Source organism: Callionymus lyra, chromosome 16 (genome assembly GCF_982586985.1).
Source record: "Callionymus lyra chromosome 16, fCalLyr1.hap1.1, whole genome shotgun sequence".
Lineage (NCBI taxonomy): Eukaryota > Metazoa > Chordata > Actinopteri > Syngnathiformes > Callionymidae > Callionymus > Callionymus lyra.
In genome coordinates, this window is record NC_141833.1 from 15,913,816 (window position 1) to 15,940,150 (window position 26,335).

Consider the following 26,335-nt stretch of genomic DNA (forward strand, 5'->3'; position numbering starts at 1 on the left):
TATATATGAAATTATATGAAATGTCTTATGTAAACTCCTACAATAATTGAATTACATTAAAAAAAAAATCTGTTTTTAAGTAATCACGGTCTGTTTAAACATCAAAACAGGAAGTTGAAACACAGCATTAAAGAACATTTTTTTACGCTTTCTAATCAGCGTGTTCCCTTGATCCACACTTTGACCTGGTCCACTCGACCTACTCTTATAGTTCGAGATATTCACTGAACTCGTGTTTTCTATTATCAGCGAAATGTTAAGAAATAACTCAATATAACTCAAATAACACAATAAATGTTACAAAAATAAAAGTCTGCAGCTTTAATTTGAAAGTCTGCGTCGGAAGCTTTCGCACGCAAACGTCGCCTTGACGCCTGACGGTCGAGCATCCTTCCTCCTCCGGCTCCTCTCGACTCCTCCATCCGAGCAGCGACACCGAGAAGCGGCCACAGGGAAAAAGCCGAGCACGCCTGGATTAAAAATGTATTTTTAAGAGTATTTCCTGGACCGACGGAGTCAACATGGATCGTCTCTGCCTCCGCCTGCTGCTGCTGCTCGCCGTGTGCCGGAGCGTCGTCTCCGGGTCCGCGGAGCGACGAGTCGGTGAGTCGATGAACCGACGGTTCGTGTGTAAAATGGCCGCTCCCGAGCTGCATCTGGCGGGCAGGTGTCCGCGGCTCCCCCGCTCCTCCCTGTCCGACCGCGGCTTCACCTGAGCGGGAGGTCGGACCCGCGGGCATGGAGGAGAGTTGATGCCGGAGTCACGTTGAATGAATCCGTTTTATTGATGTAAACACCTCGTTAATCCTGATTGATGAAGCTAATTGATGCTAATTAGCTTCAAGTTTACCCGGCAGGCCTGAAAACATCAAACCATATTTAATAAACTGCAATATTTAACACTTGAAAACACGTTTGACACTCAAATACATGAGACGTGATGGCGAAAATGTAGTATTCTCAGCTGTCAATCAATCAATCAAAGCGTCTCTCTGTCTTCCCTTCATGATGTCTCTCTGTGTTCAGTAGTTACTGATCAGTGTGACATAATTAGTGCTGTTATGTCAGTGCTCATGGCTACAGTGTAAAAAAAGGTAAACTCTGGATGTCGGTGCAAATGGATACAGTGTAAAAAAAACACCATGAACTCTGGATGTAAGCGCACATGGCTACGGTGTAAAAAAAAAAAAGCTAGATCAACTCTGGATGTAAGCGCACATGGCTACAGTGTAAAAAGACAAGATCCACTCTAGACGTCAGTGCACATGGCTACATTGTAAAAAGACAAGATCTACTCTAGACGTCAGTGCACATGGCTACAGTGTAGAAAAAACACATCAACTCTTGATGTCAACATAAGTGGCTACAGTGTAAAAAGACAAGATCCACTCTAGACGTCAGTGCACATGGCTACAGTGTAAAAAAAACACATCAACTCTTGATGTCAACATGACTACATCAACGCAAATCAATCAATCAACTCTGGATGTAAGCGCACATGGCTACAGTGTTAAAGACAAGATCCACTCAAGACAACAGCGCACATGGCTACATTGTAAAAAGACAAGATCAACTGTAGACCTTAGTGCACATGGCTACAGTGTAAAAGAACGGATGAACTCTAGAATTCAGTGCATATGGCTACATTGCAAAGAAAAAAAAAAAGAGAGAAGAAAACATGGATTTTTGATTCTGCTGTCCAGGGTGTCCCTTGCCTCTAGACCTGGCTAAAGATCGTCAGCTTCTTTCTCCTTTTCTTGCTCCTCCTCCTCCTCCCTTCATCCGGTGGGTTGCATAACAGGAGCAGCAACACATCCTCAGTTGTGATCGTGACATCGTTGTGTGAACTGTGTTGCCATGGCGATCTGTAGGGGAGGGACCACCGGCCCTGACCTGAGTGAAGCTCTGATCAAACCGATGACGTCAGACACTCGTGTGTCTCTGAGACACCCGACGATCACATGACTCACCTGTTCTCTCTCTCTCTCCTCAGGATGTCTGTTCGAGAAGCAGCTCTGCTCGTCGTACGAGATCTGCGTCAACGGTGAGAAGCTGCTCCCACTTTATCGCTTTCATAATGTAGCCATTAGTCCCAGTGTTGAGTCGTAGAAGATCAGCTGACGAGAACCTAATTACCATTAATTCGTAGCCTTTTAAATTCAATATAAAATGTTGGTATAATAGCAACACCACACAATACCGAAATAGTACCGAGCTACTACATCGTTTGCTTCTACGTCGTCATGTGATCCTCTCCAGTCGCGTGATTGGCTCGTTCATTTGGTATTGTCTTGTGGCAGTATTACACCAACATTTTTTTATTTAAAAAATAAATAGCAAATAAATAAATATATAACATTTTTTTCATTAAATGATTAAAATAAAAACGAATTAAACATTATGATATTCACAAAAAAATTATGAAATCTTTAAAAATAACAAAACATTTCAATAAAAGTTTCAACTTTAGAAATGTTAAACTTAATCAATCAATATTATTATAAAAATCCATAAGAACCTGTTGATCCTTGTTTCTGTTGTGTATCGATTAACTCACAAATCTAGCTCACACACACCAAAAAGAAGGGGGGACGTCGTGGTCCGGGGGCCGCATGAGGCCCAAACACCAGAATTGTGTGTTAACTGAATAAATGAACCTGCGCCGAATATTCACTCATTATGACCACTGGGCCCGGTTCAAGTCTCGGCGTGTCCCTTCCCCCGGCCCGCCTCCACCCGCGTTGCTGCCGGCAACTAATGATTCTCGCTGAGGTTGCCATGGCAACAGGCCCGAGGATTCAACGAGTGTAACTCGGTGATGTTAGAATCATGAGGCGGTGATGAAGGTTCTGGGAGGTCATAATGCTTTTATCGTCGCCATCTTGTGTTTCTGTCGAACAGACGGGATGTTCGGGCGCTGCTACTCCGTCCCCGTGAAGGAGGTCTACACCTACGACGTCTCTCTGCCGGTCGTTCGGCACTTCAGGCTGCTCCTGGACAAGCTGTCCCACTCAGGTGGAGCTTTTTACTAGTACATTTGAATGTTAATTGACTGAGATTTGAAGTTCTCTGCGCTGCCGCTAGAGGGAGGCAGAGCAGTGAAACCACAGTCTTCAGAGCTTCAACAGAACCTCCTGGTCACGTCTGGGTCAGTGCCACTCGCTCTCTGAACAACTGACTGTGTCTCTGCAGGGCTCACATGGAGGGATGACACCACCCAGCAGGTTCTGTCCAAAGAACTCTCCAAGTTGGGTCGAGTTCCTCACCGGGTACCTCAGAACCGACCCGTCTACAAGTCAGACAGGTCACAGTCTTCTGTCAACAGAACCACTGAAGAGTGATAAACAAAATGATCTGACGCTGAACTTGTCGACCCAGCAGGCTGGGGTCTGTGGACCCGGAGGACCAGAAGGTGAAGCAGGAGGAGGAGCTCAGTCGGAACCTGCAGATGTACCTGAAGCGACTTGGACTTGTGCCGAGACCGTCTGTTGCGTCGAGCACTGACAAGGTGAGTGTAACGTGTGACGCTGGTTCAAATGTCTACACACACACAAAGTCATGAACACACACACATTCATGAACACATACACGTCATGAACGCGCACACACTCATAAACACACACACACACACAAAGTCATGGACACAAAGTCATGAACACACATAAATTCCTGAACACACACACACCAAGCAGGAAGACTCACACACATAGTCATGAACACATACATACACACACAGTCATGAACACACACATACACACACCCAGTCATGAACATACACATACACACACAGTCATGAACACACCCACATTAATGAACATGAACAGTCATGAACACACACACAGTCATGAACTCGCACACACTCATAAACACACACACACAGTCATGAACACACACAAAGTCATGAAGACACAGACAAAGTCATGAACATGCACACACACACACACACACAGTCATGAACATACACACACACCTACACACACCTACACACACCTACACACTCACAGTAATAATAGTCTCTGTTCTTCTGGTGGTTTCAGGGACTGGACCAGGACCAGATGCTGCTTAGCATATTGAGGAAGTACCTGCAGAAAACCCAGCTCAGACCTCGACCCGAGGATGGAGGGCAGACCAGACCCTTAAAAGTGGGAAGAACTCAGGTCAAGGATCCGCTGAGCTCCGTGGACGGTGAGTGACCCGAACCGGGTCAGACCTGAACCACTGGTTCCACCGTTGGTTTGATCCTCCGCATGTTGTGAGAGATGTTTCTGAAGGTTCTTGAAAGTTCTGGCTCTCGTTGCTCCTGCAGAGAGATTCATCCAGAACGTTCTGAAGAATGTCGGCCGGCAGCATCTGGACCTGGACAACCTCAACCCACACGATGTGGACCAGTTGTCCCGCCTCATCACGGAGGCCCTTCAGGTGGTGGACCGGGACCAGGGGCCGACCGGGGCCCGGTTCAGACCCGGTCCTCGAGACCTGGAGGAGCAGGAGGAACCCCAGGAGGAAACCAGGGATGAAGAAGAGAGGAAGGTGGTGGAGGCTCCGACAGTGCTGCCAGGTGATGACACACACACACATGTGACACACACACTTGTGTACTTACCCTCTGTGTCTGTCCACAGAGGGTCAAGACTCAGCAGATCTGGAGGTCAGCGTGAAGGTGAGGGTCACTTCAGAGTCTGTCACTGTGACAGGATCTCCTGGAAGTCTCCATGTCTCCTCCTCAGCCCGGACCAGGGAGTCTCTTCACGAAGCTGCTGGCGCACCTGGACAACAACCCGGCCTACACCCCCCAGCCCTCGCCGGAGAAGGACTGGCAGGTGGGTCTGGAGAACGTGCAGAGCCGCACCCGGGAGGCGGGGGTGAAGGTGCAGAAGAAGAAGGAGGCGGCCGTGGAGGAGGTGTCGGAGGTGCAGGGCTGGATCAAGGAGGTGGCCCCGCCCCCCGCCCTGCTGGTCAACACACGGCTGCACGCCAAGACCCCGCAGGTGCCCGAGCTGCAGCTGGACGTGCAGAAGGCGGACGACGACGACGACGTCTTCGGCTACGTCATCACCGACGCGGAGTGAGTCATGTGACCTCAGGACGACCCTGAAGAGTCTCTTCACTGACGGTGTCTTCGGTCCTCAGTCGCCTGCAGACGGACGAAGGTCTCAACATGATGAAGATTCTGGCCCGGATGTCCAAGATCCAGATGACTGACTTCTCCCAGCTCTCGTACGTACCACACCGACTATTAGAGGTTTAAGAAAATATTGATACGCTTGAATATTGTGATATTCTTTTGGTTTATATTTTGGTTTATTACTTTGAAAGTGTACCAAATAATAAAAAAACAATCATTTACAACTAACAGGCAAATATTCCAATGTTCATTTATGTGTCGCAATTAAATCTCCGGCCAATAGATGGCAGCAATCATTACATCCCCGGCTAAAGATAAAATGAAATCCTACCGTTGACTGAGGACGAGAGGATACAGTGACTCCAGCAGCTTTTAAAGCTGATGTTTGGACATATTTTGGTTTGAAAACAAATGAAAGCAGTAACAACTTCGTCAAGAGTCATGTGGTCTGTAAATTCTGCAACACTAGACCCAAGTATTGACAATACTACACATATATCCTTGTTACTTAAGTATCACAATATATCGTATCTTTGCCCCTGCATCGTGATATGTGTCGTATCAAACACAAGTTTCAGATGTGTGTCACAGTGTGGATTTTTGTGTTGTTGGTTGTGACTTGTGTGCGTCTGTGTGTGCAGAGTCGTGGGTCCCGCTGTCACCTTCAAGGTCAGACCGAGCACGCCCAACGTCAGCACGGCAGATGTGGCCAACGTGGCAGGTGGGTCTTTTTACCAGGCAGGTGAAGCAGGTCTAGAAATTTGTGACACTAACAATGTTGTCCACCGGGTGGCACCAAGTTGACTACTTGTATAATAGGAGGCGCTTCTGTTGTGTGTGAGCTACAACAAACTTATGTTTAACCTAACACACATTAGTACACTTGAACAAACACACACACTAGTACACATTCAAGAATCACACACTCAAACATTCTAGTACACACTTGTACTGAGTCACACTAGTACACACTTGAACATACACATAAACATGGACTATTAGACAATGAAACACACACTCATACACACTTGTAAACCCCCTTGTACTTAATCACACTAATACCGTTTTTTACACACACGTACACACTTGTATTAACTCACACTAGTACTCGCCCATACACACACAAACTCAGACACATTTACTTAAAATTAATGACTAATTCCTTCTTGTACACACACATACACTTGAAGTGACTCACACTAGTTCACTCTTGTACACTCACATACACTTAAACTGACTCACACTAGTTCACTCTTGTACACATACATACACTTGAAGTGACTCACATTAGTTCACTCTTGTACACACATACACTTGAACTGGCCCACACTAGTTCACACTTGACACACACTTAAATTGACTCACACTAGTGCATTCTTCTACATACTCATGCAAACTTGATCTGATTAATACCAGCTCACTCTTGTACACACAAACACACACTTGAACTGACTCACACTAGTACAATCTTGTACACGCACACTTGAACTGACTCACACTAGTACAATCTTGTACATACTCATACACACATGAACTGATTAATACCAGCTCACTCTTGTACACACACACACTTGAACTGACTCACACTAGTACAATCTTGTACATACTCATACACACTTAAACTGATTAATACCAGCTCACTCTTGTACACACACACACACACACTCTTGAACTGACTCACACTAGTACAATCTTGTACACACTCATACACACTTGATCTGATTAATACCAGCTCACTGTTGTACACACACACACACACACTCTTGAACTGACTCACACTGGTTTACTCTTGTACACACACACTTGAACTGACTCACACTGGTTCACTCTTGTACACTGGTTCACTCTTGTACACACACACACTCTTGAACTGACTCACACTGGTCGACTCTTGTACACACACACACTTGAACTGACTCACACTGGTCCACTCTTGTACACACACACACTTGAACTGACTCACACTGGTCCACTCTTGTACACACACACTTGAACTGACTCACACTGGTCCACTCTTGTACACACACACACTTGAACTGACTCACACTGGTCCACTCTTGTACACACACACTTGAACTGACTCACACTGGTCCACTCTTGTACACACACACATGAACTGACTCACGCTCTTGTACACACACACTTGAACTGACTCACACTGGTCCACTCTTGTACACACACACTTGAACTGACTCACACTGGTCCACTCTTGTACACACACACTTGAACTGACTCACACTGGTTCACTCTTGTACACACACACTTGAACTGACTCACACTGGTCCACTCTTGTACACACACACTTGAACTGACTCACACTGGTTCACTCTTGTACACACACACTTGAACTGACTCACACTGGTCCACTCTTGTACACACACACTTGAACTGACTCACACTGGTCCACTCTTGTACACACACACTTGAACTGACTCACACTGGTCCACTCTAGTACACACACACTTGAACTGACTCACACTGGTCCACTCTTGTACACACACACTTGAACTGACTCACACTGGTTCACTCTTGTACACACACACTTGAACTGACTCACACTGGTCCACTCTTGTACACACACACTTGAACTGACTCACACTGGTCCACTCTTGTACACACACACTTGAACTGACTCACACTGGTCCACTCTTGTACACACACACTTGAACTGACTCACACTGGTCCACTCTTGTACACACACACACACTTGAACTGACTCACACTGGTCCACTCTTGTACACACACACACACACTTGAACTGACTCACACTGGTCCACTCTTGTACACACACACACACACACACACACACTTGAACTGACTCACACTGGTCCACTCTTGTACACACACACTTGAACTGACTCACACTGGTCCACTCTTGTACACACACACTTGAACTGACTCACACTGGTTCACTCTTGTACACACACACTTGAACTGACTCACACTGGTCCACTCTTGTACACACACACTTGAACTGACTCACACTGGTCCACTCTTGTACACACACACACACACACTTGAACTGACTCACACTGGTCCACGCTTGTACACACACACTTGAACTGACTCACACTGGTCCACTCTTGTACACACACACACACTTGAACTGACTCACACTGGTCCACTCTTGTACACACACACACACTTGAACTGACTCACACTGGTCCACTCTTGTACACACACACACACTTGAACTGACTCACACTGGTCCACTCTTGTACACACACACACACTTGAACTGACTCACACTGGTCCACTCTTGTCCACACATGTCATCATAGCGCGGGTCTGAGTGATGTGTAACGCTGTCGTCCTGGTGATGTAATGAAGCGCTCACATGCGTCCAGCTGCTGCTTTTCTTCTCGTTTATGGCTCCGGATGAGAAATAATGACCCTCGGTGCTGCCACGGCCTCTATTCTAGTCACTCGGTCCAGTGGGGCCAACCGGGCCTTTCCCTTTTGTCGCCAATGAAAAATGACGACGCTCTGAGTGGCCGACGCTCGCCGGGCTCCTTGCGGCCTCAGGAACATTGAAGCCTCGTGAAAAGCCGCGGCTGACAAATGAAGCTGCTCAGAAGGACTTCCTCCTCACCTACCATCATCAAAGCTCCTCCAGCTGTCACTCAGGGGGGGCCCGCAGGAGTGGTTCCTCTCAGGTTCTGGGTGGTCCAGAGACCAACAATGAGCTCATGATGAAGATGAGTCTGAACTTAAGAGGGTGTTCAGATGTTCCCCAGCCAGAGTTCTGAGAGTCGTTATTAATGTGATGTTTTTTTTTGTTGTGGCAGTGCGACAGAAGGCGTCTCTGGAGAAAGAAGCTAAAGTCATCATCCTGGAGGCCGGCGTCGCTGACGTGAGTACAGATGATTTACGCACTGGACAGAAGGTCAAAGGTGACGCCATGTTGTTGTGAAGTTAATCTGGATCTTAGAAGGTTTTCAAGGTTCCTTTGGTCACGGTAGTGTCTTCACTGCTGATGAGTTCAGAGATAAAAACTTTATCAACAACAATTGAGTCAGAAAATCGACTTTCACAGAGACAAGAGAGGGTTGTTGACTTGAGCTGCTTGGCAGTGGAATGTTCTTTGTTTGTGCGGTTCTGGACGACAATCTGGACGTCAAAAGAAGATAAGCTGCTGTTGAGTCTGTGGTCAATGTTCTGGGTCCCGGTCAAAGAGAGGGAGGAGGGCGAGCGCTGCACTTGCCGGGATCAAATCTTGGCTCGGCTCGCCGTCCTTGTTAATGTGGCAAATGGAGTATTGAACGTCCGCTCGCTCTGATGGAGGCTGTCGCTCATCAGGGTGAGGGAGGAAGGAGCAGTGAGAGCGAGTCGATCGATGTCCTGCTGCCAACCCGAGCCAATCATGGAGGATCGAAACTCTCAAGTGAGAGTAAAGAGAAACTTGAGTATTTGTGTTCCATCAGACATTAGCACCAGTTTCTGAATCGCAGCAGAGGAGCAACAAACCTAAGCATTCTACGTTATAGTATAGGAGCCACAAACATTAGCGTGCTACATTATAGTATAGGAGCCACAAACATTAGCATGCTATGTTATAGTATAGGAGCCACAAACATTAGCATGCTATGTTATAGTATAGGAGCCACAAACATTAGCAAGCTACGTTATAGTATAGGAGCCACAAACATTAGCAAGCTACGTTATAGTATAGGAGCCACAAACATTAGCGTGCTACATTATAGTATAGGAGCCACAAACATTAGCATGCTATGTTATAGTATAGGAGCCACAAACATTAGCGTGCTACATTATAGTATAGGAGCCACAAACATTAGCAAGCTACGTCATAGTATAGGAGCCACAAACATTAGCGTGCTACATTATAGTATAGGAGCCACAAACGTTAGCGTTAGTGATCCACAAACTTAAGCATGCTACATTATAGTATAGGAGCCACAAACATTAGCATGCTACATTATAGTATAGGAGCCACAAACATTAGCATGCTACGTTATAGTATAGGAGCCACAAACATTAGCGTGCTACATTATAGTATAGGAGCCACAAATGTTAGCATTAGTGAGCCACAAAATTAAGCATGCTACATTATGGTATAGGAGCCACAAACATTAGCGTGCTACATTATAGTATAGGAGCCACAAACGTTAGGGTTAGTGAGCCACAAACTTAAGCATGCTACATTATAGTATAGGAGCCACAAACATTAGCATGCTACATTATGGTATAGGAGCCACAAACATTAGCGTTAGTGAGCCACAAACTTAAGCATGCTACATTATAGTATAGGAGCCACAAACATTAGCATGCTACATTATAGTATAGGAGCCACAAACGTTAGCGTTAGTGAGCCACAAACATTAGCATGCTACATTATAGTATAGGAGCCACAAACATTAGCGTTAGTGAGCCACAAACTTAAGCATGCTACTTAACAGCAGAGTAGCCTAAAATATATGCATGCTATTTCACACCAGAAAAGTTTCCAACGCTATTATGCTAAGTAGACCCAGAGATTACACAAACGTTAGCATGCTATGTCACAACAGAGGAGCCACAAACGTCAGTGTGCTAAAACACACCAGGCGAGCTAAAAATGTTGGCATAATGCGTCACACCAGAGGAGAAACAAGTGTTAGCATGCTACATTAGAGTAGAGCAGCCAGAAACATTAGCATGCTACATTGCAGTAGAGCAGGCACAAACGTCAGCATGCTACGTGGTGCTACTTAACACTAGAGGAGCCACAAAAGATAGCATGTTACGTCCCACTAGAGGAGACACAAGTGTTAGCATGCTACATTAGAGTATAGCAACCAGAAACATTAGCATGCTAAATTGCAGTAGAGCAGGCACAAACGTTAGCATGCTACGTGGTGCTACTTAACACCAGAGGAGCCACAAAAGATAGCATGTTACGTCACACTAGAGGAGACACAAGTGTTAGCATGCTACATTAGAGTATAGCAACCAGAAACATTAGCATGCTAAATTGCAGTAGAGCAGGCACAAACGTTAACATGCTACGTGGCGCTACTTAACACTATAGTAGCCACAAAAGATAGCATATTAAGTCACACTAGACGTGTTAGCGAGCTACAAACTTTAGCATGCAACATCAGACCGAAGGAGCCACAAATGTTAGCATACTACTTTCGACATAGGAGTCACAGATATTAGCTTGCTACAAATGCTATCATTGGCGGTGTGGTGAGTACAATGTCAGATCATTCTTAAAACTTTGTTTTCAAGATTTTTCTGGTTTTATCTAAAAACGCTGATTGCAGGAAGCTGCTGCTCGCTTTGACTTGGCTCCTGGGGGCCTCCTGTGGCCGTCTGTGAGTCAGCGGGGCGAGTGAAGAGCAGCAGCAGGTCTTCTGCCGTGTCGACGTGGAAGCGACGCCTTGTTATTGAATCACTCGTTATCATCAAAAAATGGATTTGTTAGTCTCTTTTGTTTAAATCCAATTAAAGCGAGTCGTGATCCTCGCGGCTGCACGCGGCCTCCTCGCAGGCGTCCACAGAGAACTCATCACTTCCACGCTGACAGTCTGATCCAATTAGGAAACGCCTGTGTCGGTGCGGAGGGAAAGATAAGGTTGCCGTGGCAGCCAGCAGATTATGGTGGTCCTGGAGTGGCGCTAATCCTCCTCCGTCTTGACCGGCTTGCTTTGTTCACGGCCGCCCTGGACGAGTCGGCTGAGGAGGTGAACGGGGTTGTAAGCACGACACCAGGACGAGGCTTCCCTCATCGTTAAGGATCTGTTCATTTATACGATTTAATATTTTATGACAAAAGCAAAAGAGGCATGTTTATTGGCAAGAATCCGGTGTTTTGATACGTATCAAGTTACAGGGACAACTATACTATATATATCGTGATACTGATAAATATTTACAGACCACATGACTCTTGACGAAGTCGTAACTGCTTTCATTTGTTTTGAAACCAAAATATTTACAAACATCAGCTTTAAAAGCTGCTGGAGTCACTGTATCCTCTCGTCCACGGTTGTAACTGCTTTCATTTGTTTTCAAACCAAAATATGTCCAAACATCAGCTTTAAAAGCTGCTGGAGTCACTGTATCCTCTCGTCCACAGTTGTAACTGCTTTCAACCTGCCATATTCAATGATCTGAGAACTTTCAATAGGCTGAAAATCTAAATCTAAATTAATTTTAAACAATCAATACATATAGAAAAAATGAATTAACTGATAAATAACTTTAAAAAGGATTAGCGAACGTGGATTTAAACAGTACGACCGTGATAATAAAGGATTACAAGGAATACTAAATGTTCCTAATAACGTTTATTTCCTCCAACTGAGGGAAATTCATCGTACATTTTAACGAGAACTCTCCAGATTTAAATTTGCCTCGAGTGAAGAATCCCGAGCGATAGTTAGCTTGACAACATTATGACGTCAGGTCTGTATTTGTATTAAAATGTTAAGATATGATGACTCGATCACAAGTTGTTGTCTATATTAGACTTGTAGTGATGCTCTAATGAAAGATAGACCCTCCTTTTGTTGCTTCTGATTGGTTAATATTGTGTGGTGCCTTCTGTGATTGGCTAGATTTACGCAGAAAGGACCAAACGTCTATTATCATGAAAAGATTTTCAGTTCAATCATTCATGGATAATAAGAAAAAACAAAGTTAGATTTATTAGTTTTACTTCAGATAATATACATAGACTCAGAGGGCCCCATGTGGCCCCGAGGCCACAGTCATGTATGAGACCAAAGAGAAAGATCGAGGACCATCAGAGCCACCCTAACTCGATGGTCATGATCATGTGACCGGTCTTGGAGCTCCAAGTAAACCATGGTGTGAGTGGCGGTGAGTGAGCTGGTCACCAAAGTTCTCCATCTGTCCCGTCTTTTGTTCTGAACTCTGGTTTCTTCTCATCAACAAATGCACAGCTGGAGACGTTAATCTCCGTAATCTGGTCCAGATAATCCGGATGACGCCGTTCACTTTCTTGAGTCTGCACATGCTGACTGGGAAGTCCAGGACCAGAACCTCACATGGTCTTCTCTGTCAAGTTCTGACACATAAATGTATCTAAAACGCTTTTTTTTAATATACTTCTTCATCTTTAGACTTTTCTTTGTCCATCCTTTCATCTTTAACAGTTCATAACATCTTAGTTGAGTTGGTTCGGATGTAAACAGGAAGTGACACCGTGGCAGTGACCAGTGATGAGGTCATTTCCTGAGTTGAAAATATCTGCCTGATAACTTCTCTGGAGCCCCAAAATACTCCTGCTGCTACAGTGACACAACTTTTTTGAGAAACACTTGAGAAACACAACAAGAATGTCATTGTGACCACACCAAGTGTGTGTGTGTGTGTGTGTGTAAGTGTGTGTGTGCGACTATTGGAACAGGATTGTCATGGTCTTGAAAGAAAAGGGAAATGAAAAATAGCCTTTACTCTTCCAGTTGAGTGAGGAGGGTCTCGTTGTCGGGGGTCGTGAGGCCTGGTGACCCCCGAACTCTAACACACACACACACACACACACACGTACACACACACTCTGCCACCTCCAGCTGCCACAAAAGAGGACAAAAGAGGTGTGTGTGTTTGAGTGTGTGTTTGTTGAATACAAAGATAAACTCAAGACCCCTGACACCGTTTCCTGCACAGTCACACACACACACACACACACGCACACACTTCAGAAAGGACTGTCATCTGCATCAAGCAGCATCTTCTTTTGTGTGACCAACAGTGTGAGGAGACACACACACACACATACACACGCACACACACACTCTCATTTCTTTATCAGATTGTTCAATATTAAATAATTAAAAGTTAATAACTTCAGACCATATTTAACGTGTTAGTGTCGTTTGCTTAAAAAAAGTATCTTGATTAAGTACATTTTACTGTAAAAAAGTAATGCGTAAAAGTACTTTCTGCAGGAACGATAGTTTCAATTGATATTTTACATTTTCAAAGGATAATCACGTAAACAAACGACAACAATAATTACCTAAATAAAGGAAAAATAAAATTGAATAACCCTACACGTTTAAAAAATATATTTTACACATTAACTCCCATTGTAAACGTTTAAAAAAACATTTTTGTGTATATGTTTCACAATAATTGTCTAATTATTGTCATAATTAATGTTGAAAAAAGTCAACAGTATACGTCAAAAATAAATAAAAATCAAGAAAAATAAAACCGAGCGAGGAGCCCCTACTCCCCCCTCCTCACCTCTCCTCCCTCCTCCTCCTTCCACTCTTCCTCCTCCCGTCGGCAACATGTGGAGCCATCGCCATGGCAACCAGTGGAGGTGACATGTGCTGTGGACAGGCAACGAATGGAAGGAGGGAAGGAGGAGGAATACATAAGGCGGCACCCCCACAGCGAGCTCTGTGGCGCCTCATTCCTGGACGTGTCCTCGTCGGCTCGCACGAGTCGCGGCGTCGCCCGGACCGGAACTTTGAGCAGGAATAGGACCAGGATGCGAGTCTCCCGGCAGTCGTCGGTTCGACGCCGCCGATGGGGGGGATGCGGGCGCTGGCCGCCGGAGTGTCGGTAGGACTCGTGTTTTTTTTTTTTCCCGTCTGGAGGGTCTGGACCTGCCGTGGTCCAGGACCTCCTTGAACCGCTGATGCCGCCTTTGACGAGGGAATCTCTGACCATATTCCAACAGTGGTTCATGACGTTCCTCGAACACACCTGTGTTGTGCTAACGTAGCCGAGGTGATCACTAGTGTTAGCTAAGTTGGTTGTTTGACTGGCGCCCGCGAGACCGGTGGCGGCACTCTTCAATCGGACTCGTGGTTCTTGGAGTGTGAGACGGATCTTCCTCGCAGAGATGGATGGAAGCTTCTGTGTGGACGCAACAATGGCCGCCGATCGCCCTTTGACCTTCTGTCTACAAGTGAATTATCCAGAGCTCGCATCCATCTTTTGTCCCCCCCTAATCCGCATCACACCGGGAGCCCCTCAAACCTAAACCCTCGACAGAACCCCAGCGGTGAGCTGCTCACGTTCAGCACTAGAGCGGCGGCACACGGAATTTAACCATCAACTTTTTATTATTATTCATATTGAGATCGCTCGTATGAAAGTCTTAACTCTAGGGGTGTATATTGGCAAGAATCTGGCGATACGATGCATATCGCGATACAGGGGCAACAACACGATATATCGTGATACTGCAGTAACAAGGATATATGTGTAGTATTGTCGAGTACTTGACTCTGGTGTTTTAGAATCTACAGACCACATGACTCTTGACGAAGTCGTAACTGCTTTCATTTGTTTTGAAACCAAAATATGTCCAAACACCAGCTATAAAACCCGCTGGAGTCGACTGTATCCTCTCGTCCTCAGTCGTAACTGCTTTCATTTGTTTTGAAACCAAAATATTTCTAAACATCAGCTTTAGAAGATGCTGGAGTCGACTGTATCAGTCATCGCCGGGATTATATCGTTCCTTTAACTGCGAAGGTAGTAACGACTGCTGCCATCTAGTGGCCAGAAGTTTAATTGCAACACAAAAATTAACAAACACTGCCTATATTTTCATGTTAATATAAAAAGAAATTTGATTTATTATACTTTATGCACACTTTAGTGAAATGTTAACAATAAAATAATAAGATCTAAGATGGTTTTGCAGGTTCCTTGAGTCAATTTGTTAACTTGACCCTGTGGATAATCGTGTGTTGTCATTAGCATGGCTAGCTCTGGTGGAGTGATCGTCAAGTCACGTGACCTGAGCTCCTTGGCTGAGGTATTCCCCGCGTCGGCGCCCTCCCATCTAACTCGGACGCCCCTGTCATTCTCAGGGGAGCAAGATCGACCAGATCCCGGGCAAGTACAGTCAGGCCGAGTCCACCAAGTTCCTGGTCCTGACGGTGGTGTCGGTTCTGTGTATCGTGCTGGTGCTGCTGGTCTCCACCGTCATCTACTGCCTCCGCCACCGCTCGCACCACAAGCTGAAGGAGAAGCTGAGCAACCTGGGAACCGACGCCAGCGGCGACACCACTGCCACCTACCAGGTACTGCACCGCGAGTAGCCTGAGGTCCCTTAATGTGGCCCACAAGTATATCTACACAGGCAAAGGATGTATATCGCTTTCACCAGAATATTAACGGGTTGAATTTAACATTTTAAACTCCAAAATGTTTTTTTAAAGAATTTAATTATTATTTTGAATAATGGAATTTCTTGAAATTCTTAAAAATGTGTTTGTTTTTTTTTCCATTTATATCCCTTTAAGGTCAATAATAAATGTTGGTTTAATAGAAAAGTTTACTCAATATTATAAATATTGAAAGGTCGTTTTCTTTTCTTCTTTAAATAAGAGAATAAAATACATGTTAATTGGTCCTTTTCTTTTTTGGAAATTAATTTATTCAAAAAACAATCCAACAATTCACTAAGGAAATTATTTAATTAAATTATTCAGAAAAATAATGAAAAGAAAACCCATTTAATTAAAACATTTAAATTCTACCATTCAATATTCAGATGAAACTCATTTTATATACATCATTTCCATATTAAACAGTTGAAATTGTCTTAAGAATAAATCCAGGAGTATAATTTAGGTTCAACTATAACTAAATGTAATATAACCAGGCAGGTTTCACGTGTCCCCTGGTGTTGAACCAGTGCATCCATTTTAAGATTTAAGACTTTAAGATCGTAGTTACATCAACTTTTAATACTTGCAGAAATGAAAACCATGACTCAGACCTCGACACTCGTCTGTACCGCGACTTGTTAAAGTTTCTCCCGAGAGTCCTGGGATGTCGCCGCTGTCACTAAACCAGCAGACAGAATCTGACGACCGCTGTCGCTCGCCCCTCGTGGCGGCCATGTTTGAGGACCACTCAAGGGGGGCGAGCGACTTCATAATTTGACGGAGGCGACGCCCACTGATCACGTGACTGTCTCGCGCTCAGGACCTGTGTCGACAGAGGATGGCCGTCAAGCCTCCGGCCGAGAGGGTGGAGCCGCTGTCCTCCAGGATCAACAGCGTCTCGTCTCAGTTCAGCGACGCCGGCGCCGGCGCCGCCGTCAGCCCGTCGGCCCGAAGCAGCGTCTCGTCCTGGAGCGAGGAGCCGGCGCAGTCTCACCTGGACATCTCCACCGGTCACATGATCCTGGTGAGTATCCTTGTGTGATCGATGGGCTTAGGATGGTGACGGAGAAGAAGTCATGTGACACGCAGGTCACATGACTCAGACGTCAGGAGGTCAAAGTGGTAGACGTGTCGTCATCCTTTGATTAACACGGGCGCCGAGTGTGTCGGCGCCATCCGGGCGTGACATCATCGCTCGCTGATTTACCGCCGTCTGTGTCGTCGTGAAAGAGAACCAACAGAGACCAGGAGACGCTTGTGTGGTTGTGTGTGTATTTGTGAGTCTTTGTGTGTTGATGGAGTCCCTCCCTCTGCTGCAGTCCTACATGGAGGACCACCTGAAGAACAAGGACCGGCTGGAGAAGGAGTGGGACGCCCTGTGCGCCTACCAGGCCGAGCCCAACGCCTGCACCGTCGGCCTGAAGGACGGGAACGCCAAGAAGAACCGATCTTCTGCCGTGGTGGCCTGTAAGACCAGACCTCCAATGTGACCTCGATCATCTGTGGTGTTGAAGGACCCGCAGAGTGAATAAGAAGAGACTTAAGAAGAAACTTAACTAGACTTAAGAACGAAACCTCCAGGAGTGACTGGAGAGTGAAGAAGGGACTAATGGAGAAGTAAGGGAGGATTAATGCGGGAGTAATAAAGGAAGTAAAGTCAGAATGATTAATAAAGTGATAAAGACGGGGATGGAGGGGTGAGTCAAGGTAATGGAGGAGCAGTGCTCAAGGGGTGAATGGAGGAGTGATCAAAGAAGAGAAAGAGGTGTGATCAATGGAGTTGTGAGGGAGAGGGAGTGATGAATGGAATTAAGGGAGTAAAGGAGGAGTGATGAAGAGAGAGTATGATCAGTGTCGAAGGAAGGGAGGAAGGGAGTGATGAAGGGAGAGAAGGATGAATGATGAAGGGAGGGAAGGAGGAGTGATGAAGGGATGAAGGGAGAGAAGGATTAGTAATTGAGGAGTGATTGAGGAGTGATGAAGGGGGCGAAGGAAGAGTGATGAAGGGAGTGATGGAGTGAAGGGAGAGAAGGATGAATGATGAAGGGAGGGAAGGAGAAGTGATGAAGGGAGAGAAGGATTAGTAATGGAGGAGTGATGAAGGGAGTGAAGGATGAATGATGAAGGGAGGGAAGGAGGAGTGATGAAGGGAGAGAAGGATTAGTAATGGAGGAGTGATGAAGGGAGTGAAGGAAGAGTGATGAAGGGAGTGATTGAGGAGTGATGAAGGATGAATGATGAAGGGAGGGAAGGAGGAGTGATGAAGGGAGAGAAGGATTAGTAATGGAGGAGTGATGAAGGGAGTGACGGATGAGTGATGAAGGGAGTGATTGAGGAGTGAGAAAGGGAGTGAAGGAAGAGTGATAAAGGGATTGATGGAAGAGTGATAAAGGGAGAGAAGGAGGAATGAAGGGGGAGTAAAGGATGAATATTGAAGGGAGTGATAAAGGGAGTGATGGAGGAGTGAGGAAGAGAGTGAAGGAAGATTGATAAAGGGAGTGATGGAGGAATGATGGAGGAGTAAAGGATGAATATTGAAGGGAGTGATAAAGGGAGTGAAGGAAGAGTGATGGAGGAGTGAGAAAGGGAGTGAAGATAGAGTGATAAAGGGAGGGAAGGAGGAGTGATGAAGGGATGAAGGGAGAGAAGGATTAGTAATTGAGGAGTGATTGAGGAGTGATGAAGGGGGCGAAGGAAGAGTGATGAAGGGAGTGATGGAGTGAATGGAGAGAAGGATGAATGATGAAGGGAGGGAAGGAGAAGTGATGAAGGGAGAGAAGGATTAGTAATGGAGGAGTGATGAAGGGAGTGAAGGATGAATGATGAAGGGAGGGAAGGAGGAGTGATGAAGGGAGAGAAGGATTAGTAATGGAGGAGTGATGAAGGGAGTGAAGGAAGAGTGATGAAGGGAGTGATTGAGGAGTGATGAAGGATGAATGATGAAGGGAGGGAAGGAGGAGTGATGAAGGGAGAGAAGGATTAGTAATGGAGGAGTGATGAAGGGAGTGACGGATGAGTGATGAAGGGAGTGATTGAGGAGTGAGAAAGGGAGTGAAGGAAGAGTGATAAAGGGATTGATGGAAGAGTGATAAAGGGAGAGAAGGAGGAATGAAGGGGGAGTAAAGGATGAATATTGAAGGGAGTGATAAAGGGAGTGATGGAGGAGTGAGGAAGAGAGTGAAGGAAGATTGATAAAGGGAGTGATGGAGGAATGATGGAGGAGTAAAGGATGAATATTGAAGGGAGTGATAAAGGGAGTGAAGGAAGAGTGATGGAGGAGTGAGAAAGGGAGTGAAGATAGAGTGATAAAGGGAGAGAAGGAGGAATGAAGGAGGAGTAAAGGATGAATATTGAAGGGAGTGATAAAGGGAGTGATGGAGGAGTGAGAAAGGGAGTGAAGATAGAGTGATAAAGGGAGTGATGGAGGAATGATGGAGGAGTAAAGGATAAATATTGAAGGGAGTGAAGGAAGAGTGGTCAAGGGAGTGATGGAGGATCGATAAAGGAAGTGAAAGAGGTGTGATTATGGGAGTGAACTTGTGATTGACAGGTGTTGTTCGTTACAGACGATCACTCCAGGATCTCACTGAAGAGTGAACATGGTCACGAGAGTGTGAAATACATCAACGCCAGCCCCATCGTGAGTACATGTGTTACTGTGTTGTGTAGATGACTGTGTTAGTGTGTAGATGATTGTGTTAGTGTGTAGATGATTGTGTTAGTGTGTAGATGATTGTGTTACTGTGTAGATGATTGTGTTAGTGTGTAGATGATTGTGTTAGTGTGTAGATGATTGTGTTACTGTGTAGATGATTGTGTTAGTGTGTAGATGATTGTGTTACTGTGTAGATGATTGTGTTAGTGTGTAGATGATTGTGTTAGTGTGTAGATTATTGTGTTAGTGTGTAGATTATTGTGTTAGTGTGTAGATGATTGTGTTACTGTGTAGATGATTGTGTTAGTGTGTAGATGATTGTGTTACTGTGTAGATGATTGTGTTAGTGTGTAGATGATTGTGTTACTGTGTAGATGATTGTGTTAGTGTGTAGGTGATTGTGTTAGTGTGTAGATGACTGTGTTAGTGTGTAGATGATTGTGTTAGTGTGTAGATAATTGTGTTAGTGTGTAGATGACAGTGTTAGTGTGTAGATGATTGTGTTAGTGTGTAGATGATTGTGTTAGTATGTAGATGGTTGTGTTAGTGTGTAGATGATTGTTTTAGTATGTAGATGGTTGTGTTAGTGTGTAGATGATTGTGTTAGTGTGTAGATGATTGTGTTCGTGTGTAGATGATTGTGTTAGTGTGTAGATGATTGTGTTACTGTGTAGATGATTGTGTTAGTGTGTAGATGATTGTGTTACTGTGTAGATGATTGTGTTACTGTGTAGATGATTGTGTTACTGTGTAGATGATTGTGTTAGTGTGTAGATGACTGTGTTAGTGTGTAGATGACTGTGTTAGTGTGTAGATGATTGTGTTACTGTGTAGATGATTGTGTTAGTGTGTAGATGATTGTGTTACTGTGTAGATAATTGTGTTAGTGTGTAGATGATTGTGTTAGTATGTAGATGGTTGTGTTAGTGTGTAGATGATTGTGTTAGTATGTAGATGGTTGTGTTAGTGTGTAGATGATTGTGTTAGTGTGTAGATGATTGTGTTACTGTGTAGATGATTGTGTAAGTGTGTAGATGATTGTGTTAGTGTGTAGATGATTGTGTTAGTGTGTAGATGATTGTGTTAGTGTGTAGATGATTGTGTTAGTGTGTAGATGACAGTGTTAGTGTGTAGATGATTGTGTTAGTGTTTAGATGATTGTGTTACTTTGTAGGTGACTGTGTTAGTGTGTAGATGATTGTGTTAGTGTGTAGATAATTGTGTTAGTGTGTAGATGACAGTGTTAGTGTGTAGATGATTGTGTTAGTATGTAGATGATTGTGTTAGTGTGTAGATGATTGTGTTACTGTGTAGATGATTGTGTAAGTGTGTAGATGATTGTGTTAGTGTGTAGATGATTGTGTTAGTGTGTAGATGATTGTGTTAGTGTGTAGATGATTGTGTTAGTGTGTAGATGATTGTGTTAGTGTGTAGATGATTGTGTTAGTGTGTAGATGATTGTGTTAGTGTGTAGATGATTGTGTTAGTGTGTAGATGACAGTGTTAGTGTGTAGATGATTGTGTTAGTGTTTAGATGATTGTGTTACTATGTAGGTGACTGTGTTAGTGTGTAGATGATTGTGTTAGTGTGTAGATAATTGTGTTAGTGTGTAGATGACAGTGTTAGTGTGTAGATGATTGTGTTAGTATGTAGATGATTGTGTTAGTGTGTAGAAGATTGTGTTACTGTGTAGATGATTGTGTTAGTGTGTAGATGATTGTGTTAGTGTGTAGATGATTGTGTTAGTGTGTAGATGATTGTGTTAGTGTGTAGATGATTGTGTTACTGTGTAGATGATTGTGTTAGTGTGTAGATGATTGTGTTAGTGTGTAGATGATTGTGTTACTGTGTAGATGATTGTGTAAGTGTGTAGATGATTGTGTTAGTGTGTAGATGATTGTGTAAGTGTGTAGATGATTGTGTAAGTGTGTAGATGATTGTGTAAGTGTGTAGATAATTGTGTTATTGTGTAGCAACAACAGACAATATGTCCGCCTCTCTGTCAGATGGATCATGACCCCAGAAGCCCCGCCTACATCGCCACCCAGGGCCCACTACCTTCCACAGTGGCAGACTTCTGGCAGGTAAGTCTCGAGCCGTCGCCGTGGAAACCTCAACAGTCAGGTGATGATAAGTGTGTGTGTGTGTGTGTGTGTGTGTGTGTGTGTGTGTAGATGGTGTGGGAGAACGGCTGCGTGGTCATCGTGATGCTGACGCCGCTGGTGGAGTCCGGCGTGAAGCAGTGCTACCACTACTGGCCTGACGAGGGCTCCAACCTCTACCACATCTACGAGGTCAGTCACATGACCGTAGCCATGAGCCCCAGAGGTCACTGACGCAGGTGTGCCGGCGCAGGTCAACCTGGTGTCGGAGCACATCTGGTGCGACGACTTCCTGGTGCGCAGCTTCTACCTGAAGAACATGCAGACCAACGAGACTCGCACCGTCACCCAGTTCCACTACCTGACGTGGCTCAGCCAGAGTGTCCCCGACAGCAGCCGCTCGCTGCTGGACTTCCGCAGGTGAGTCTCCGGAGCGTCGGTGGGAGGGAACGCTCTTTGAGTGGCGGTCAAGGGGCCAGAGATGCTAACCTGACCACAGGAGTCCTCCTTCAGGTACCTCTCATGTGTTAGCGCCCCCTATAGTCTTAGTTTAGGGTCAGAACACCAAGAAGCACTTGTTGACCTCAACAAATACCTGCACCCCCACACCTTTGTGCCCCCTGCAGCTGACTCACCTGTATCTCTGCTGACTCACCTGTCTCTCTGCTGACTCACCTGTCTCTCTGCTGACTCACCTGTCTCTCTGCTGACTCACCTGTATATCTGCTGACTCACCTGTATCTCTGCTGACTCACCTTTCTCTTAGCTGACTCACCTGTGTCTTTGATTACCTGATTACCTGCATGTCTCACTGATGACTCAACTGTCTCTCCGGCAACTCGGCTGTCTCTCCGCTGACTTACCTGTCTCTCCACTGACTCACCTCTCTCTCCTATCTGCTGACTCACCGGTTTTTCTGCTGACCCACCTTATTTTGTCCTTACTGCTGACTCACGTGTCTAACTGCTGATTCATCTGTCTCTCTCCTACATTACAAATCACCTGTCTCTCCGCTGAATCACACGTCTCTCTCATTTCTGCTGACTCACCTGTCTGTCTACTGACTCACATGTCTCTCTCATTTCTGCTGACTCACCTGTCTCTCTACTGACTCACATGTCTCTCTCATTTCTGCTGACTCACCTGTCTCTCTACTGACTCACATGTCTCTCTCATTTCTGCTGACTCACCTGTCTCTCTACTTACTCACATGTCTCTCTACTGACTCACATGTCTCTCTCCTTTCTGCTGACTCACCTGTCTCTCTACTGACTTACATGTCTTTCTCCTTTCTGCTGACTCACCTGTCTCTCTACTGACTCACATGTCTCTCTCCTTTTTGCTGACTCACCTGTGCCTCTGCTGACTCACCTGTCTCTCTACTGACTTACATGTCTTTCTCCTTTCTGCTGACTCACCTGTCTCTCTACTGACTCACATGTCTCTCTCCTTTCTGCTGACTCACCTGTCTCTCTACTGACTTACATGTCTTTCTCCTTTCTGCTGACTCACCTGTCTCTCTACTGACTCACATGTCTCTCTCCTTTTTGCTGACTCACCTGTGCCTCTGCTGACTCACCTGTCTCTCTACTGACTTACATGTCTTTCTCCTTTCTGCTGACTCACCTGTCTCTCTACTGACTCACATGTCTCTCTCCTTTTTGCTGACTCACCTGTCCCTCTGCTGACTCACCTGTCTCTCCACTGACTCACCTGTCTTTCTACTGACTCACATGTCTCTCTCCTTTTTGCTGACTCACCTGTCTCTCTACTGACTTACATGTCTTTCTCCTTTCTGCTGACTCACCTGTCTCTCTACTGACTCACATGTCTCTCTCCTTTTTGCTGACTCACCTGTCCCTCTGCTGACTCACCTGTCTCTCCACTGACTCACCTGTCTTTCTACTGACTCACATGTCTCTCTCCTTTTTGCTGACTCACCTGTCTCTCTGCTGACCCGCCTGTCTCTCTGCTGACCCGCCTGTCTCTCTGCTGACCCAGCCGCTCCTGCCTGTCTCACCAGCTAACCAGCGGTTGCCAGTGTCATTTTTGTGACGTTGCAGCTCGTAACATGAGCTCAGTTGCATAGTCACAAAAGTGATCATTGGAGACTGTGATTCTCAGCGAAGCTCCACCTCCTCCACCCTCTCTCTCAGTCTGCTTGGCTGCCTCCGACCCGCTAAAAATCCTCCCGCTGTCCTTCTTCCTGTCCTGACACCAAAAGTCTCACCTGAAGGTGCCTCAGTGGACCACCGATGGTGAGGAACCGGGTTAGAACATCTCTGACTCCTCACATCAGTGGATCCAAGGCAGGCTGTGAACACAAGAGGGCGCTCAAGTTGTCTGTTGCGACTTGTCCGACCACTTGTCGGTGACGAGTGACTCTTCTTCTCTTACAGAAAGGTCAACAAGTGCTACCGCGGCCGCTCGTGTCCTGTCATCGTCCACTGCAGGTTTGTCCAAGATGACCCTCCCGAGCCCAGAGGACCCGGTTCTGTCAGTGTTTGAGTGATTAACTCATGTGTTGGTCTGCAGTGAGGGCGCCGGAAGGACTGGAACCTACATCCTGGTGGACATGGTTCTGAACAAGATGGCCAAGGGTGAGTTCTGGCGGTTCTGTTGGGTGAAGGTTTGAGAATATCAAACAACGGCTCTGTGTTCCAGGAGCCAAAGAGATCGACATCGCCGCCACGCTGGAACATCTGCGGGACCAGAGGCCCGGGATGGTCCAGAGCAAGGTGAGAGGGCCAACGGGTTACCATGACAACAGTGGAGATCTGAATGCTCTCTGACCCGGGACTCGTGTCTCTCCTCAGGATCAGTTTGAGTTTGCGCTGACGGCCGTCGCTGAGGAGGTGAACGCCATCCTGAAGGCTCTGCCTCAGTAGGACCCGGACCTCCAGTCGAGCTCCCAAATCCCCTCGTCTCTCACGCGCTCAGCACCTCGTCCTGCAGGTCACCACCGGAGTTTCACCTTCGTCCAAGTGAAGAAGAGAAACTAAAATAAAAAGGAAACAAGGATAGACCAATGAAAATTTAAAAATATATATATATATTTTATTTAAAGAATAATTGTTTCCTCATTTAAACCACAAAATAGATGTTTATTTGTGTTTTTATGACTGTTTGTTGGAAAAACAAAAAAAAGGTTTAATTACAGATGTGTTCAAAGTTTATTTAGTCATGTGACCAGTCAGACGCCGTCGGTCACATGACCAGGCGAGCATGGCAGCTGCATGTGTTCGTGACACCTGAAGAAGAAAACAAAGGCGCTGCTGACAAACTCGTTGACCTCCTTTATCGTTTCTTTGTTGGTCACGTGACCTTGTGAAGAAAAACTAGGAAGTGTAAACAAGATGTTTAGATATTTTGGGTGTAAACATGTGATCAATAAAGTTGTTGATGCTGCAGCTGATGTGTTTCTGCTTTGGTGAATAGCATTATGACCATCTGACGCACAAACGGCGCCCCCGTGTGGTTGGAGTGGATCTTGCAGAAATTAGTCACTTAAACATCATTGCTCAGGGGCCACTTAAAGGGCCTCTGGCTGTGACTCCTGCCTTCACTGTATAAAGGTAGATGCAGATAGATGTATATATTCATAATTTAATAAGAACGTTGTTCAACCAAAACTATATTTAGGTAGGTAGAACTTTATTGATCGAAATTGTTTTTTTCCAATTAGACACAGCAATACAGCAATTATTCATAAAAAATAAATTAAAATAAAATAAGAACAAGAACAAAGAGAAATAAAGAGAAAGAACAAGATGATACAATCTAAGTCTAAAGATAAAGAACATAGATCATAGAAAAATAACAATGACAAAGGACACAAAGACTAACATAGAATAGAACATCATGATACTTTCACTCCACTCCTGCCCCCCAAACTCAGAATTGTACAATCTAATAGCCCGAGGAATGAATGAGTCCTTTAGTCTATTAGTGTTGCATCATGGGAGGAGCATTCATGCTCCATCTGCTTCTCTGCTCACTGATGACAGTGGTTAGAGGATGATGTCATCATCCATGATGGACAGCAGTTTGTCCAGTGATCTCTTCTCAGCAACTGTCACCAGTGAGTCCAGCTTCAACCACAGAACCAGACCTCCTGATCAACCTGTTGACACTCCTCTTGGACACATTTCCACCCCAACACACCACAGCATAGAACACTGGCCACCACAGACTGGTAGAACATGCAGAGGAGCCTCCTGCAGATGTTAAATGATCGGAGCCTCCTCAGAAAGTACAGTCTACTCTGAACCTTCGTATACACGTGGTCTGTGTTGCAGGACCAGTTTACTGTCCAGCCACACACCGAGGTACTAATAGGTGTGA

General features: G+C 45.3%; 1 protein-coding gene across 1 annotated transcript; it reads left to right on the top strand.

Annotated features, from left to right (window-relative positions):
- Positions 1-396: 396 nt before the first annotated feature.
- On the top strand, positions 397-25,401 carry LOC148063946 (receptor-type tyrosine-protein phosphatase N2-like). Its single transcript, XM_087811345.1, has 23 exons — positions 397-603; positions 1,994-2,044; positions 2,902-3,015; positions 3,193-3,304; positions 3,382-3,508; positions 4,038-4,185; positions 4,307-4,558; positions 4,623-4,660; positions 4,728-5,065; positions 5,131-5,217; positions 5,767-5,846; positions 8,914-8,978; positions 15,931-16,143; positions 17,054-17,257; positions 17,553-17,700; positions 19,800-19,873; positions 21,896-21,973; positions 22,064-22,183; positions 22,245-22,411; positions 24,391-24,444; positions 24,527-24,591; positions 24,656-24,729; positions 24,808-25,401. The coding sequence occupies exons 1-23, from the start codon at positions 522-524 to the stop codon at positions 24,877-24,879; spliced, it is 2,763 nt and encodes a 920-aa protein (XP_087667471.1). The 5' UTR covers positions 397-521; the 3' UTR covers positions 24,880-25,401.
- The last annotated feature ends 934 nt before the right edge of the window (positions 25,402-26,335 follow it).